The sequence below is a fragment of the Dicentrarchus labrax genome, unplaced genomic scaffold (genome assembly GCF_905237075.1).
Source record: "Dicentrarchus labrax unplaced genomic scaffold, dlabrax2021, whole genome shotgun sequence".
In the NCBI taxonomy this organism is placed as follows: domain Eukaryota; kingdom Metazoa; phylum Chordata; class Actinopteri; family Moronidae; genus Dicentrarchus; species Dicentrarchus labrax.
Window position 1 is genome coordinate 24,541,282 of NW_026136704.1, and position 17,518 is coordinate 24,558,799.

The 17,518-nt window shown below is 41.9% G+C and overlaps 1 protein-coding gene across 1 annotated transcript in view; it reads left to right on the forward strand.

The window, feature by feature from the left end:
* The window catches only part of nxn (nucleoredoxin), a 57,958-nt gene extending 40,922 nt beyond the window's left edge, over nucleotides 1–17,036 (forward strand). Inside the window, exons 2-8 of the mRNA XM_051398172.1 lie at nucleotides 2,534–2,651; nucleotides 5,889–6,022; nucleotides 8,245–8,345; nucleotides 8,455–8,561; nucleotides 9,401–9,580; nucleotides 10,104–10,228; nucleotides 15,905–17,036. Of these exons, the coding sequence (XP_051254132.1) occupies nucleotides 2,534–2,651; nucleotides 5,889–6,022; nucleotides 8,245–8,345; nucleotides 8,455–8,561; nucleotides 9,401–9,580; nucleotides 10,104–10,228; nucleotides 15,905–16,087 (948 nt within the window). The 3' untranslated portion in view covers nucleotides 16,088–17,036. The remainder of the gene's footprint in view (nucleotides 1–2,533; nucleotides 2,652–5,888; nucleotides 6,023–8,244; nucleotides 8,346–8,454; nucleotides 8,562–9,400; nucleotides 9,581–10,103; nucleotides 10,229–15,904) is intronic.
* The last annotated feature ends 482 nt before the right edge of the window (nucleotides 17,037–17,518 follow it).

A 17,518-nucleotide genomic window follows, 5' to 3' on the forward strand; every position in this document is an offset into this window, starting at 1 on the left:
TAGCCATGCTAGCAGCATCAATGACAGTCAGACTTTGGTCCAGACTGAAAAACACAACTAGAGTTATTGGAGTGGGTTGCATATACACTCCATTTTTCTTCTTTATGATTATTCTTATTATTTATACTTTATACTATTATAAGTCCCGTCCCTTTTTGCTGTGTGCTCTAATACCTGTCAACCTCAGTCAACTTTCTCCTTTTCTGTACTTAGATTGTCTATGTTGTAAAGACAACCAAATTTTTAAGATGGTTTTTAAAAAAATCCATAGCTTTTCCCCAAGCATTTGTCCAATACTTTTTAATTTTGTGACCAAAATCCTGCAAAACTATTGACATTCCCATCAGCTTCAGCTGTAGGCAACTTTGTGTGCTATTCAGCAGAGGTTAGTATGCTAACACACAAACCTAAGATGATGAACATGGCACACATTATACCTGCCAAACATCACAGCGTTAGTATTGTCATTATAAGCACTTAGCACTACTGTGTGGTACAGAGGTACAGCCTCACAGAGCTGCTAACATGGATGCAGATTCTTGTTGTCATAACATCCCAAAAAACCTGTGAGAGGGTGTTGGGTGAAAGCAGTTTATCTTAATACTGATCTAGTGGATAAGCAGATGTTAGTTTAACAGTGCATCTTTCATGAACATTTTTTTCAAAATCCTATTACGTTGTCACGTACCTCAGTGCTGATACCTCTGGGCCTTGACATGCAATACATTTCATGACATTTTTCTGCTAGTGCAGAACCAATCGCCCTATCACTCTGCTTTTTTCTTTTTTTTTTATTGCTCTCGTGTCCCTCTCACACTCTTTCGGCTAAATCCGGCTCTCAATCTCACATCATCAGCCGGGATGACAGCAGGCAGCTGAGTGAAATGGTGTTGGGCATGTTAGCTTTCGGAGACAGTCACAGTTAATGCCCCTAACCCCATCAATTTGTGAGCTGAGATTGAGTTTCCAGAGCAGTGTGGAGCGTGTGGTAAAACTGTTGACTGTGGCAGACGCTGAAGTTTGCTTTTGACGGACTTCCAGACCAACATTGTCAGGAGGCTCCGGGTCGTCTTGTCCATGGGACAGACCGTCTGACCTCTGCTGTCAGAGAGGGCCTGTGGTTGACCTGTGGCGGCTGTACGACAACATATGTGTAACTTGTGCAAAGGGAAGACACGCGATATGAGTAAAACACACACAGTGCAAGCTTTCTTCTCTTATTCAGAGAGTCTTTGTGCTCGGCCGCTGCAGTGAAGTCACTGTTTTCACAAAGAGAGCAACGAAAGGTTTTCATCAACCTGGAGCTCAATGGTAACCCAAGCTTACTTCGCAGAGCCTCAAGAAAAGCAGTGCTCACTTCATTTGGCATAAACAGCCTGTTAGAGTAACTACTGCAGCATCCAGACAGCGCAAATCATTATATTATATGGGTACTGTGTTTGGCTGGGTACAGCAGGTAATAAATTGGGTCGTACAGTATCAAATGTGTTTATTTTTTACTTCTTTCCTCCTTTGACTATATTGTAGTCTGTTTTTTTATACAGTCCCCTGTAGAGTCATTTTAGGCATTTTGATTCAATAAACAAATCAAAACCTGAAGCATATAGGTTAAATAAAAGTGGGTGAAACAGACTGACACCATAGTTTTCCCTCTCGCATTCTACCGTCTGAATTTTTTTTTGAGCTGGTATGGGATTTCATGCGAGGGATCCCCTTCTTCTTCTTCTGTACTTGCTGAAGCAGCAACATTGCACGGTTCCCGACTGCCTGTCTTTACAAGACACGGCTATTTTCTATTCACAGCGTAGGACTCTTCCCTCTGATATGGAAAGTGAGCCTCAGATATGTGAAATGCTTGATCTGCCCTTTGATGTGAAGGACTACACTGATTGCGGAACTCTATAAATAGCTTGGGTTCATGCACATATTTCTGGCTATAAAGCTTCTTTTCTGACTTTATGAGGCTTTGTTAATATCACCTCATCATATTGGAGGTGTTATCATTATGTCGAGGCTAATGGATGCTCATAAATGCCTATGAAACTATGAACTTATCTTTCCAAGAAGCTCCAATAATTCACACAGCTCAAATTCCCTCTCTGCAGTGCAAAAGTAGCTCTTTTTTTTAAGCTGCATAGCCCCCCTTTTTACTCTTATTCATGACACAGCAGGGACTGCATGAGTTTGCTCCAGTTCAGCCTCTTTAAAGTGCAGCAGTGTGCTTCTCACCCTCTGCTAATTCACCTCAGGGCTGACTGCACTCCTGTACTTTTTTATTCTACCTTCTAGTCTCCTGAGTGTCTTTTAAACAACACAGAGGGTGTTTGTCCTATAAAATATATATGGCGCTCAGTTGACATTTGTTTTCATTTATACTGTCATATTTCAGGAGAACATACTGTAACTGCACTGGAGACATCAGTTTTAGATACGGTTAAACAGTTTTTCCAGCTCTCCAACTGAAATAAATGTGAGCGTTGAGGACTTTCCATCCACGATTCTTTCCAACCTCTCATCTTTTTTCTTTCTGCAGATGAAGCTGTGGAACAAGTACAAGGTAACCAGTATCCCATCTCTGGTGTTTGTGGACGCAGCTACAGGGAAGGTGGTGTGTCGAAATGGTCTACTGGTGGTCAGAGATGACCCCAAAGGTGAGATCGGCAGCCACACACACACACACATAGTATATTATTAGTGAAGACATCACGCTGATTTATTTTTATTCCCTGACCTCAAGCACTGACCTTAATCCTCTTCACTAAATGGTTAACCTCAACCCCAACCACCAACCATTCAACCCTAAAAATACCACTGTTTAATGAGGTAATAGGAAGACATTTGAGGGTCAAAAGGACAAAACAACATAGATCATTTCCTCACATACTTTGTCATACCTCTGTAATCCAACATTTTTGGTGGCTAACTTTTTTCAGTCTCTCTGGGTTGTGGCTGATAGACAGGATAGAGCTCCTTCTCCTTTAACCAACACACCCAAATTCACTCGCTCACATAAAAATGTTACACCTGTCCCCTATAAAACCACAGCAGTTAGGAACTCCCCTGCGGTAAGAGGGCATGATTGAGCAACTTTAAATGTAATAGAAAATGTGAATTTATGTTGTGATATTAGGAGCTGGTCACCTTGACATAAGCAGCTGGTGGCACAAATTCAGTCAGGTGCCATTAAAAACTTTTCTGGGCTCTAAGGATGTTTTTTAAAAAAAATCTTCCATAGATTAAATATTCATAGTATAGAGAGTAATAATTGACCTAATTGACATTGGAGGTGTCCTGTAAAAAGATTTACAAATTCTTTTACAATGATGGAATATTTCTATTGCAATACTACACGAGGCCACTGGGACAAAGTGGCAGGATTTTTCGTCTCTTCAGTGGAAGCTTGAGTGACATTAAAATTACACGTTCATGTATGTCATGATTTATTCACTAAGTGATGATGTGTTGATTCTGGCGGCCCCTGTGGACAAAAACGTTAATATTTCCAGCCCCTCATTTTAGGCAGAATCCGACCGAATCTGACCCAGTGACAAACATTAAGAATAACTATATAGAAATAGCCAATGTTCTCTCTGGTGGTGTTTTATGCTTATGTAGGTCATATAGAGGCATCAGTATTAAACTGAGACAGTAACATGAACAGTTAAAAACTCCTTACACAATACTCGTTCTCTGTAATGATGTTTACCAAATGCCTGGTCAGTGTTCTCTATGAAGGTACTGCAGTGCCACATCATTCAACATTTGGCTAAAACATTTTGCAATAACTTCCCCCCCTTCCCCTCGTTTGTGTTGATGCTGCCGTAATTATGGTGCTGCATGAATATTATAGCGTGTCCATGTCTCACTCCCTCATCTGCAAACCCTATAATTTCTGCACTTTGAAGTGGAGGCGAGGGAATTAACAAGAGTGCACTTGCATTCCTTTCCTGTACAGAGGACGTCCTCTGTGGCTGAGGAGATCTCGCTGCCTCTTCAGACCTTGTTAGGTCAGTCAGCATGAAAAAAAGTGATATCAGTCATGTGAGAAGGGAGAATAGCGGCACTATGGCAGCACAGTGGTGAGGCAGAATGGATTTCACATGATTGTGACAGATTTTGCAGCCTGGTTAATGAAAGCCAGTCCAAGCTTGCAGTATTATCCACGATTCATTAACTGTTCTTCCAAACTAGACGTGGCTGGAAAAGAGATTCATCTTTCCCTCCAATAGTAAAATATGGGCACAGGCGGCACTTAATTATGACTTAAATTTCTCACTATGAAAAAACAGGCCTATTTCTTTGTTTTGTTGTACATTTTGATATATTTTCATCTTCATATTATTTGAGTGAGTGAGTCAGAGCAGTTCCTGACGTGACAAATCAATTCAGCTACAGCAGACACGGTTAGGAGAGGAAAAGGGCACTAAAAGTTTGCCGTTTGCATCAAGACTGGGCGGGGCGGGTGAATGATTCAGGACCCTCTGCCTTTCACTCTCGATGAAAGGCCTGACTTGAGTGGCGGCGGACTAGCCTGCAGCGCAAAGATGGAGTGCACTTTTACAATCTGGACAACAATAAAAGGCCGCGGCAGCGCAGTGCAGACGTGTCATTCCTGCCTAATGAAGCCCTAGACAACCACACTCGCATAAAGAGGCCATTATGAACCGGCCGTCCAAGGTTGTATTTATGATTACCTCCTTTTTAATTCAGCTGTACCAAATGCATCTCTAGAGCTTGAGGGTACAATGAAGACATATTGAAAAGGAAATGAAAAGTGCGAATGAGAGCGGGAGAGAAGTATTTCTGGCAGCCTTCATTTGCTTGAGAGGCAATGCTTTCAGTCATCATTAAAAACATATTTTTAATCTGGTGTCTATTTCCAATTGCAGATGTCACAAAAAAGCTTGTAAGTAGTGTATATACGTGACTTTCTGTTATCTAACAGCGATGACACAGACAGAAAGAGTGTCTCTGGTTTACAGCTGTACCAATTAATCAATCAGCAGAAAATTAACTGGCAACTATTTTAATGATCTATTAGTCATTTTGGGTCTGTTTTTCAGAACAAAGAAAAAACCTCCCAAATGTGGATTTTTTTTTTCTGAAACTGAATATCTTTGGTGTTTAGACTGCTGGTCGGACAAAACCAGACATTTGAAGTTGTGGATTCTGGGAAAGTGTGATGAACATTTTTACCATTTTCTAACATTATATAAATCAAATGATTAATGGAGAAAGTAACTGATGGATTAATTGATGATAGTCATGTAGTTGCAGCTCTGCTCTGGTTTTCAACTTACCTGAAACATTATATTCTCTGGATGGTAATGTTGGTCGGGTCGGGTCCACTTTAATCCAGACTGAAATATCTGAACAGTTATCCATGGTGCCCAGAGGATGACACCAAATGACTTCGATAACCCGCTGACCTTTTCCCTCTGCGCCTCCATGAGGTTGACATTTTTGTGAAATGCCTCAATTATTGGATGGATTGTCATTAAATTGGTGCAGACATTCATATTTCACTTTTTATCTCTCGCCATCATCTAGTAAAAAATTTAATTTGTCTGGTATTTTGCTTTATGACCAAATAAAGCTAATGGCGTTCCCATCAGCCTCAGCTGTACTTTACCTTCGGTGCTAATTAGCATTAGCACTTTAAACTAAGAGGGTGAATGTAGTCAACATCATACCTGCTAAACATCAGTTAATATTGTCATTGTGAGCATTTTAGCATGCTGACATCAGCATTTAGCTCAAATCTGTGCTATTGTTCACAGACCTGCTATCATAGCAGTAGACTCATAGTCTTGTTGTCTTATCTTTCCTTCGCTGATTTTTTTTTCCCCCCATCCCTTTCCACTACTCGCTCCACTTTCCTCTCCCAGGCCTTGAGTTCCCCTGGGGGCCAAAGCCATTTGCGGAGGTGGTGGCAGGGCCTCTGCTCAGGAACAACAGGCAGACAACAGACAGCAGCTCTCTGGAGGGACACTACGTGGGAGTTTACTTCTCAGCACACTGGGTGAGTACAGAGAGAGAAAGAGAAGAAGGACAAAGATTTTTGATATTTACTTTTCTGGCCTCCTAACCCTGTCTCTCGTTGAGAAGGAAGGGCATCGGCAGCAGAGCGGGGCAGGAAGAGACAGAGCAGTTAGTCGAGACAGATAAGGGAGAGGAGCAGGAGGGTGGAGGTGACTCCATTGTGATTGTGTGTTTACATTAACAGCGGTTGGCTATCCTCGTCAGTCCTTTCACCACCACCTCTAGCCCTTTTTTTAAAGTTGGCATTGGTCACCACGCCCCACTGACATCATCACTATTGTCTCTTTCTCTGCTGGACCTGCTGATATCCAGTAAAGGTCATGACTCAGAGATGCATGAAAGGCGTTATATCATCGTCAGACTGTTCCTGATGAGATGCAGCGCAAGCTCTGCCGAGGCCAGTCAGCCCAGCTGCTGCCAGAGCCACAGCCTCAGAGACCGGCTCTTCAGATCGGTGACGCCTGAAGGCTGGCTCGCACCCCAGACCCATACAAAACTGAAGTCACAAAAGCCATTATGGGAGTTTATTTACAGCGTTTCTACACCACATTCCCCCTGGTTACTCGTGTAAATCTATCCTCTATTAAAGTCATTTTACAAACATGAAATGCCAGCACCTGGCTTTGGCATCCTATTACACAGAAGTGCATGTTAAGTTCTTTTCCCTTTTAATGTTCTAGGGACCTGAAATGGCCCATGGCAGAGAAACATGACCTATATTTTACTGTGCATTTGATTTTTTCGCCTGCAGTGTGAGGGAATCTGTCTTAAAACTTTAGCTGAAAGCCTGGTTCAGTCACAAACATTGAACAAAGAAAAGCCCATATAAGACGGCTTTATGGTGCTGTAGCAGTGACACCACATTGTGTGAACTATAATAGAACTAGAATAGAACACAAGATGTGGTTGTTTACTTCTGTGAGCAACCGAGAAAGAAGTCAATTAATGAGCAGTGAATTGATCGAGGCTTTGTGCTTCACACTCTCACTCCCACCATCCCTTTGTGTCAGCATGATAAGTATTCATGACTGGATCAATGAAAGTACCATTCAAGCTAATTATAGTGGATACAGTATGTCTGGCAATGAAATACTGTCTGCATCTAGTCAATAAATTAGAATAAATGATATACTTAACTACATGTTAGATCATATTAATGAGAACGTATTTTACTTTTTTTTTAACTTAACTTTACAAATACAACTATTAGAAAATACTTGATATGTACACAGATATTCAAATATACAGACACACACCTACCATTTACTCCCATGTAAATTACTTCAAAATAAAAGCTTGTGCAGGAGAAGTGGAAAGCTTACACAAAGACCTCGCCTAAAAATATAAGGCACAGGATCACAAAAATTATAAATAAATTATACAAAGAATATATAAACTAATAATAATGTTAAGACTTTACAACAAATGCATTTGATTAAAAAGCATGCTAACCTACTAATTTATTACCTGTTAACATTGTAAGGCTGTATGATATTAATGAAAATCAATTTGTTCGACCAAATATTTGATGATCTGTTAATGTTTTATAGATGACTTCTGGTGCTTCTGTAAGATATTTTGCGCCAAGAAAAATTTAAATATAAATATCATGATAAAATAATGATGCAGCCGTTCACACCAGAAAATAACAATATTTAAACTAATTTATGATTTTAAAGTAATATGTCTCTTTTTTCAGAGTTACTGTTCTTTATCTTGTCTGATGTAAATATTCAGTGTTTGTATTTCACTGTATATCTCACGAGTGGGAAAGCTGACAGAGAAAATACAGACAACGAGAGAGAGAGAGAGAGAGAGAGAGAGAAGTGGTTAAGACTGGTCTGTTTCCCCTCCCGCTGCCATGGCACTGATGTCATCTTAATGCCAGCCATACCACCGCTCCCCCTGCCTGGAGAGCAGCTCTCCAAACACACACACACACACACACACACACACACACAGAGCAGCAAACACTTTCTCAAGCTGCAGGATTAGTGTTTTAAGAGGTCCGGACTATATTTGAAAGAAGTTGGATACAAAACAAGAGACAATTACTAGTTTGTGGAAAGGTGTTTGGTGACGTAGAGGGAGAGTTTGGAAATACCCAAAGCAGTGGAAGCTGCTGCTGCAACCAAGATATTGGTGTACTGTATGTTCACTCATTCACTTCCTTTTTTTCCCCCTCTTTCTTCCCCCTGTTAGTGCCCACCATGCCGCAGTTTGACCCGGGTCTTGGTGGAAACGTATCGAATCGTCAAAGAGTCGGGTCAGAAGTTTGAGATCGTGTTTGTCAGCGCTGACCGGTAAGACACAGACAAACACATCTGTCTCTGTCTGTCAAGGAATAATCAGCCTTCTCTACTCAGCTGTTAATTGAGATAAAAAATATAATTCCTTTCCAACCACCTCCAGGTCAGAGGAGTCCTTTAAGCAGTACTTCAGCGAGATGCCGTGGTTGGCGGTGCCATATCCAGATGAGGCTCGGCGATCACGACTCAACAGGCTCTATGGAATACAAGGTATTTTACATCTGAACCCTCCTTATAAATGTTGCTTCAGATCTTCAAGCTAAGATGAGAGAGTGTAGGTTTTTTCTTTCTGTCAGGCTTAGTTATGTCACACACAAGAAACACTGGCACAATGGCTGACAGCTCTCTGTGCTGGGCAGGCAAACAGCAACACAGATTTCCCTGCAGCCTGAGGAATGTGGGCCGGTTATCAAGTTTACGGTCTTGTTCGCTACGGAAGTGCTGCGCCTCTCCCTCTGCGCCTCGCTTTTCTCTCCTGATTCCCTCCTCTCTCGTGTGTGCAGAGGACTGAGGATGAAGTTAGTGAGAGCTGGCTCTCTCAGGCCTCTCCTGCAAAAGAATGTGAGGAATGTACAGAGGAGGAGTCAACGCTGCCCCCCCACCCGCACTCAAAATCAAGCAGTTCATAATGGGCCCCCCCCACCTCTGTTGACTTCAGTCCACATGCGCAGACAGGGACGCACTCACTCACGTACATTGTTTGCTCCCGGATGGTGTCTGTTTCTGATAAGGCTGTTTAATAAGGCAAGGAGATTGTAATCAGAAAGATGCTGGGAGCCAATGACATGTAAAACGTGGAAACATCAGGAGGGAAAGCAGACAGAGCTGGAGAGAGGTGAAAGCCACTAGAGAGGGGAAAAGACCTAAAAAAAAAGCCTAAAATATCCTCACAACAAAGAAAATCTCAGTGGGAGAGGAAGCAGGCTGCATCACAAGGCGATAATTAACGGAAAAGACCCTAACTAGCTCCCACGCTGTTGCCCATTTCCTGCCCTGCTCTCTTTGTCTTCTTCTCACACCATCCTCACCTCCTCTTTTTCCTTCTCCAGGTATTCCCACGCTGATTCTGTTGGACGCAGAAGGTCACATGATCACGCGACAGGGCCGCGTGGAGGTGCTGAATGACCCGGAGTGCCGGCTCTTTCCCTGGCACCCTCGGCCCGTGCTGGAGCTCAGCGAGTCCAACGCCGTGCAGCTCCACGAGGGGCCCTGCCTCGTCCTGTTTGTGGGTGAGTGGTCGGGCATTTATGGTGCAGCCTCTGCAACTCCACATGGGGCTCTGCCTGGAGCTCCTTGTGCGTGAATGAAGTGGCATTTATGTGGAGCATATTGAATGTCAGTCCCTGTGGAAAATTCTTCCAGTGTTAAAAGGTCCAGAGGTCTGTGGGAAGTGTTCTAGTATTTATCTATCTATTTATATGCTAATAGAGGAGGTGCAAAGAAGCAAAATGCTGGAGGTTTGTGAATAGCATAGAAAAATGACTTGGACATGAATGTAGGACAGTAGCTACTGGCTTTGTGAGGACTGAGGAGGACTAATTGTCAAAGTTGGACATGATCCTGCTGTCTCTTGAGGTCAGACTGGATTAAAATACAAGACAGAAACCATCTGTGCAGTTCCTTTCATGTCCTGACATATCTGTCCCCCAGTCATCTCTCCTTCCTTGCTTCCCATTTCATTTTTGATCTCCCGAGTGGCTTTTTTTTTCATACTTTAAACATCTCTCTGTGTCTCTTTTCTGGTTTGTTCAGATGCGGAGGAAGAAGGTGAATTGGAGCCAGCCAAGGAGCTGATTCAGCCAATAGCGGAGAAGCTTATGGCCAAGTACAAAGCCAAGGAGGAGGAGACGCCGCTGCTGTTCTTTGTGGCTGGAGAGGTGAGATAAGCTCCTCAAGCCCACTCAACACAGAGTAAAATGCCATTTGTGCTGTGATGTTGGCTTGGCTTTAGTCATCACATACAGTGTATAACCTGACTAATACTGGATTTTGAGGCTGATTCTGAGTTAAATGTATTGGCCAATATTCATTGTTTTACATAAACATAAATAATTTCTGAATAGGATCACTTAATTTTGTTATTTTTAAAAATTATGACCAACATAAACACAAACACAGACTCTATGGTCATTTGAACTGTTTCTGGCCACATGGTGAATGTAAGTCCAATATTAATTCTCCTTTTTGAGCTCTCTTTTGGTCTCCACCAACTCTTGAAGGAAATATTTGACTTTTTAGCTGCTAAATGTTCCAGTTTGTTCAGCAGCTAGTTGCTAACCTACCTTCTGATGCTTAGCCGGTAGTGTAGAGTGTTTAAGAGTGAACACCTTGGCCATTGTTGAAATAACAGCATTAGAGGCCCCTCTTTGAGCCTCTTGAACCTGTAAGAGTCACACTCACTCCTATCCATTACCCAGAATTCCAGTGGGTGCCCTTATCATGATGGTTAGCTCCAGAGCTTGCCAACAGACCGTCTCTACTCCTTCAGACTGCACCCAACTAATCCTTCCATCTCCTACTTTTATCTCCTCCCACGTCTTCCCAGTGTGGGACGGACCCTGAAGTTTTCATAACTCTTGTTATCTCGTGTTGTTCTGTCTCGACCTTTCCAGAGCTGGTGGAGTTAGCGGCAGCAGACATAATTACCAGATTAGCTACTTCTCCCCAGTCCCCCTGCTCTCTGCCCTCTCGCTCCCCTTCCTCCCAGTTCTCTCTGCCCAGCAGTCTGAGAGGACTACACTGGTTTCGCGTGTCACACGCCAAGGGCAGGCTCAGGTTTCGGCCGTGGGGCTCGCACATGTGCTAACTGTCTGACCCCATCTGAGCAAGGCCGCTCCGCCCTGATGTCAGCCTTGAAATTTCACTGACATACGTACACAGAATAAGAAAAGCTTAAGTTTTGTGTTTCGTGTTCATTGTCTGCGTGCCAATATTTATTTGACCTTACACAAAGAAACACTGTTGCACTGGAGCTTGCAGTGATCCAGAAGCATCTAGTGTTATAGCTGCAGTCTAAGTTTGCTTTGTTTCCCTCATGGCACACATGCTACGGCAGATATTTTTACATTCATGTAGCGCAGGTACAATTTCCTGGCTCTTGCTGAACCGGCTATGAAATCACCAGGTTTAATTTCCAGATCGGGTTCACTGTCAGATATCACTTCCCGTTTCAGGCGTTCAGAAAGTGAAGCTTCTGGGCTCTGGGCTCAGACTCTTGCCTGTTGGCCTGGGTTAGCCCTGGTAGTCGCACGCTCCTTGCCAGGCCAGCTGCTGGGTTTTCTGTGTCCATGAGACAGCAGTATGTTGGCAGTCTCTCAGGGGGAGGCTGAGCAGACCAGGCTAAGCGGGATGACACAGGATCTTGTTACCCTACTGAAAAAAACATACGCCACAGAGTGGTATACTGATTTATAACCGCAGAATAAAAGATCTTTTGTTCTTTCATTTCTGCTGTGAACTGGCTGCTGCATCCAAAATGAACTCTAGTGGTATTATCCAGTCATATAAGAATTTAATTGATTTTTGTGGTAAGCAGCAGAGACTGTTGCCTGTGATTCTGCTCTTCAACATTTGGTTTTCCCATGTTTGATTTAGTGTGTAAAGCACAATAAATATGGGACGGCAATGTCGGTCTGACTTTTGGTCGCTCAGTCAGTCACTGTGTCTGGACCACTTTGGTCCAGACTAAAATATCACAACTGTTAAATGGATGTCATGAATTTTTTACAGTCACTCACAGTCCCCAGAGGATGACACCCACTGTCTTTAGTGATTGCCTGACTTTTCCTCTAGTGTCACCATGAGGTTCACATTTGTGGTTCACATTTGGTGCACACATTCGTTTTGCTCAGTGAATGAATCCTAAAGACGTAAGTTGACTGAAGATCAATGAATTGTCTCTTTTTTTTAAGCAGAAACACCAAAACTTTAATAGTTCAGGACAAAACAAGACATTTGATGATATATTGACGATATTGAGAGGAGCATTTTTATTGTTTTCTATTGTTTTATAAACCAAACTTTGAACTGATTAATCAGTTAATGAAGGAAATAATCTGGACATTATTTAATAATAAAAATAATTGTTAGTTATAACTCTTTTCATATTTGTAGTAAAAGTCTCAACAGTTAGAGACATTCACGTGCCCACTCAGGATGAATTGAAATAACTCAATGATCCAGTAACAAATTATCTAGCAGCATAATCAGGTCAAACTTTTAGCTCATTCGTGACTTTTATGACCTAATATCTACAAAACTAGTGATGTGCTTAGAGCTAATTAGCAAATGTAAACTAAGATGTTGAACATTATACCTACTAAACATCATTAGCCATATGTTAGCGTGTTAGCTTTTACAGCCTCACAGAGCTGCTGGCATTCAGGCTTTTACTATTGTTTAATTGAATGAAATGTTTCTTAGCTGAAAAACTCAATAAATCTGATATTTTTTATTCAACATTTTAATATGAGCCTTGGTAGTTAGATCATAAGTGCAGCTCTGTTTTAAAGAAGGTTCATGTGAAGAATTTGTGCTTTTATCACTTCAAGAGATGTTCTTCAGTTGTTTAAATTTGCTCTCTTTTTGTCCCACTTTCAGCAATATAAAGTGATGAGCAGTAGCTGTTGAGAATATCCAAAATTTCACAATGATGACTTTTCCTTGAGATATCAAAGCTGGCCAGTGAGATGGACGCAGCCCCGGCTCAGAGGCCAGCGGGGAGGGTTTGTTATCATTCTTGGCTCAGGCCTTATCAGATGGTCATCGTCTGTGAAATGCCACAGTGCATCAATAATCAGAATAAGCCTGACATGGCCCAGCAGGTTCCACACGGTAAACACACGCTGAGCCTTATCACAGCTGTGAGTGCGGGCTATAGCAGAGAGGCCCTTTGTCTTTTTTGTTCTGAGCTGAGCTGCAGAGGGCGGAGGGGTGGGGGGGTGGGGGGCTCTGAAATGGCTGCACCTCAGTAGAAGCAGTTTACACAGGAATAGAAAGCCAAACAAAAGAAGATGCATGACTTCCTACGGGGGCGAAGACTGATGCAGAGATTACATCTTCTCATATCGGAGAGGCTGGAAAGGACATAGTGACAGATTGTGGAATTTCTCTCTTTGTGGTTTCTTTACACTGTGTGCCCAGATGATCTATAATCTACGCTTAGTGGGGCTGCAAGAGAGCATGCAAGACAAAGCTTTTATTCGTAGCAGGGGAATCGAGCAGTATTTCACTCGTAACAACATTGTCTTTTGTGACAGCTTACATCTGCGAGTATTAAGTGGTCAACGTATGGTGATTTGCAGCGTAATAAAATGAGCTCCATTCAGAGGAAGTTAGCTGCCTACAACAAAATACCGCATTGCAACTCATCTGTTCCATCTGTTAGCAGTTTTGCAAAGTAGAGGTCACAGACTTCATCTTGGCATACTTATCCTTTTTAGGTAGCAGCACAGCCAAGCTATTCAATGAGAAGCCTGAGAGTTGATTGTGTGGGTTGATCCATTTAGCAAGAATAGCTGCGGATTTTCTGATAACAGGGAAGACGCAACAAATAGGCCCGAAAAGAGAGAACGCTAGAGTTATATGTAGCAGGAAATCCATCCAAAGTCGCTTTATCTTTGACTCTGTTTTGACAAAACTCACATTGGCCCATAAATCAGTAACAGTATTAACATCAGAGGCACTGCCTCTATGAGAAGTCCAACTCTTTGTTGCAGTGCCACCCTCTGGCCTCTTCTTGTTAGTTCTGCTTTTTCAACATAATCTTTTCCATATGAAACTGATCTTTAATCTCTGAATCTCCCTGTGAGCCAGCACACTAAGCAGAGGGGAAATCAGGTCATGCTGTCATGAGGAAAGAAGAACGTCTCGAATGATAGTAGCTGTACACCTCTAATAAGTGAACTGTGTGACCTTACCAAGCATAACACATGAAATCCATTTGACTTAGAGAAGATTTGACTAGAATAATGGATCCCTGTCAAGGCAGGAATGCCAATTTCCAGAAGCACTCCCAACTGGAGCTAAAGCTGAATTAGAAAAGGGTGTGATTTCTTATTCAGTCTCAATAATTAATGGCCCTTTCAGACTTGTTTGAAAGTCGCTGCTTGCCAGTGATTCATTTCTGTCACCTGTGGCTACAGAAGTTGTAATCCTGACTTGTTGAAGGGTGAAAGGTGACATCAAGCCTCGGGCAGAACATGGATGAAGCCCTTTTCAAAATAACTGCAAAGGAATAAAACTGGATTCCCCAGCAAACCCAGCAGCAGTCTATTTGTAACACATTCCTTCACAGCTCGCTCTCTTGCCCACGTGTGCTATTCAAATGCTCTGTGATGAGACTTATATGATGTGAGTGAGCTTTTTGGAAAAAGGAGGGATGTTGTTGGACCCCGACCTGGTTCCTTCCTGTCTTTCCACGCAGCAGGATGTGTGACTAAGCACCAGCTCTCTGGGCAGGCTGCCTGCAGGAAGACGAAAGAGAGTTTCATATTCTCTTTCAAGAGGTGTGAATTAATGAAGATTGTGCCAGGCACTTCTGAATTTTACAGGGTAATCTTAACATAGCATAGTTCAAGTAATGGGTGCTGTCCTAGTTTCCTTTCCCCAAAAGCAAGTCTGGACTGAGGAGCAGCAGAGAAATGTGTAATTTAGAGTGTTTTCTCTCCTGGAACATATCCAGTGTTTGACTTGCATGTTTGTCATTCATTCAAATGGCATGTGAACATGGACGGATTATCAAATGAGCAAAACCGCGCCTCTTGCAGTCCTAGTCTTTTTCAGTGACATTTGCAACAATTTCAGCTGGTTTCAGGACATTACTAGACCTAAAGTTCAATAGTTTGTTCATGCTGTAGATTAAAATGGGTTGTGGACCCTTTTAAACAAAGCTAGGTCTACTTGGGACCCCTCGTCATTTTCTCAGATGTCACCAGGTTGTTGCCAGTAAAACAAAAATAGATTCTTCCTTCTCCGATTGTTTTTATTTGAATAATTTACAGAGGCCTGGAGAGGTCAAACGGTCCATTAATTTATAAAAAAAGAATCCAAACTTAGTGTTGTACAGTGCACTCCTCGGCATCAGGTGTGTAAGTAAATGGGATCACGCAAACGGAAAAACACTGAATTCCTGCACACAGTCAGCACTGCAATTGTGCATTTTTTAATAAAGTTTTAATTATTTTTCAGTAAACGTAGAGCTCACGCTATGCAGGAAATCAGCACTTTCTTTTAAGAGATGAAAAAAAACCAAAATTAGAAATGAAAGTTGAAAAAACAACACATTTTCACATTAATTTTGGGGTCAAACTATATGAAAATATATACAATATTATAGGAGTCAATTGTAGTGAAACATTTCTTTAATTTGCTTTGAAATGTGATAACCCTTTTGACTTTCCACAAAGACATGTCACTTGAAACAGAGGCTCTGGATTGGGCCTACTGGTTCCCAGTAGGAAGGTGCAATAGTCCACCCATACATGTGAGGAATGTACCACTGTAACATCAGGTAATATCACACTATTCACTGTATCTTCTTTTTTCTTTTTCAGGATGACATGACTGACTCTCTGCGGGACTACACGAACCTCCCAGAGGCAGCACCTCTGCTCACTATCCTGGACATGTCGGCCCGTGCCAAGTATGTTCGCGACGTAGAGGAGATCACGCCGGCCGTAGTGGATCAATTTGTCAGCGACTTCCTGGCTGAAAAGCTCAAACCGGAGCCCATCTAAAGAGGAAGTCCAAATATAAATTGGACACACTATATGGGACTCACTCCATCATCGAAACCCTGACCTGTTGCTACGCCTCTCACCCTTCCCAGCCTCCCACTATCTCTCCCACCCTCCCCCCCTGACTTTGTCAGACTGTTAGAGAGATGTCTCACTTTTTACTGACATTTTAACATTTTTTTAGACATGTTCCTCTTTTTATGGAGTCCTCTTTCTCCTGTGGTGCCTTGCATTGATGATAGTCCCTACAGTAATATATATGGAGATTCTGTTGGTTCTTTTTTCTTTGGCCTCAAGAAAAGTGTTTGTATTTTGTTTTTCACTCGATAGCTTTTCTGAACTCTAGAGAAAACCAGAGAATTACCTGATGGACCTACTTATTCAGCTCATTCTTTGCTTTGTGTTTTGTCTGCAAGATCTTTGTTACTTTTGGTTTCTGAATGATGTTGAGAAAGAATAAAAATGCATTTTTACAGTTGTAATTCACATGTAGTGCAAATGTGCTAAACCTCAGTTGGATGTAGCCGTAAGCCTTTATGGCCCTATTTAAAGAAAAAAACAAAAAACAGTATGACCGGTGCACATACAGTAAAGATCACATTATACTTGCTTGTAACAGACCAATGACTGATGTTTTGAAACCCCTGTGTCTTGTTGTGTGTGTTATGATGTGAGTGAAAGTCATCTCTTGCCAGTTGTTAATGGTGGTTCTCATCTCAAAGTCATTACGAGGACTTTCTGTGAAGGTCCCCTAATGAAAAGGCCAGGTTATTTCTGAAGGCACAAAAATGGCATTTGAAAAGTGTTGAATGTATAAATCCCTGCATTGTTACTTCAGTCATGACTTCTCACACCCATTAAAAATTCACTGGCAAGCACAAAGTTTTGTTTCTTTTTAAGATCTATCAATAAAGTCAGCTCTTGGATGTGTAAAATATGCACAATGCAATGACTCACCAGTTCCTTTGTTAGAAGAATTTAAGACTCCTGGGCTCAAAGAAACTCTGTGCAAATGTTGCATTTATTATGGGTGACGTCATACTGATTGACTCATTTTTTGTCCATGTGCAATCTCCAGGTGGGATGGAAGTGCAGTGAGTTCTGCATATTTGCATAGGTAATGTGGCTGCAGATACAAAGGACGGTCACAGTGAGTCTAGTCCTTTTCTAGAATAAATATGCCTCAAGTGCGGTCATCTATTTAAAGCTGCCTTTTTGTTACAGGGACGTTATAGTCTGATTTATATATAGATTTGTATAAAGTGAGATTTACTTATTGCTTTTGTGTGTTCATTTTTCTTATCCCATGGTCACTGACAATTATGGATTCTGATTGGCTGAAAGGTAACTGGACCATATAACCGAACACTTACGACCAATGTTTATGTTAGCAGTTCTAATTTCTACTTTATGGTGTAAACATGCTCTATA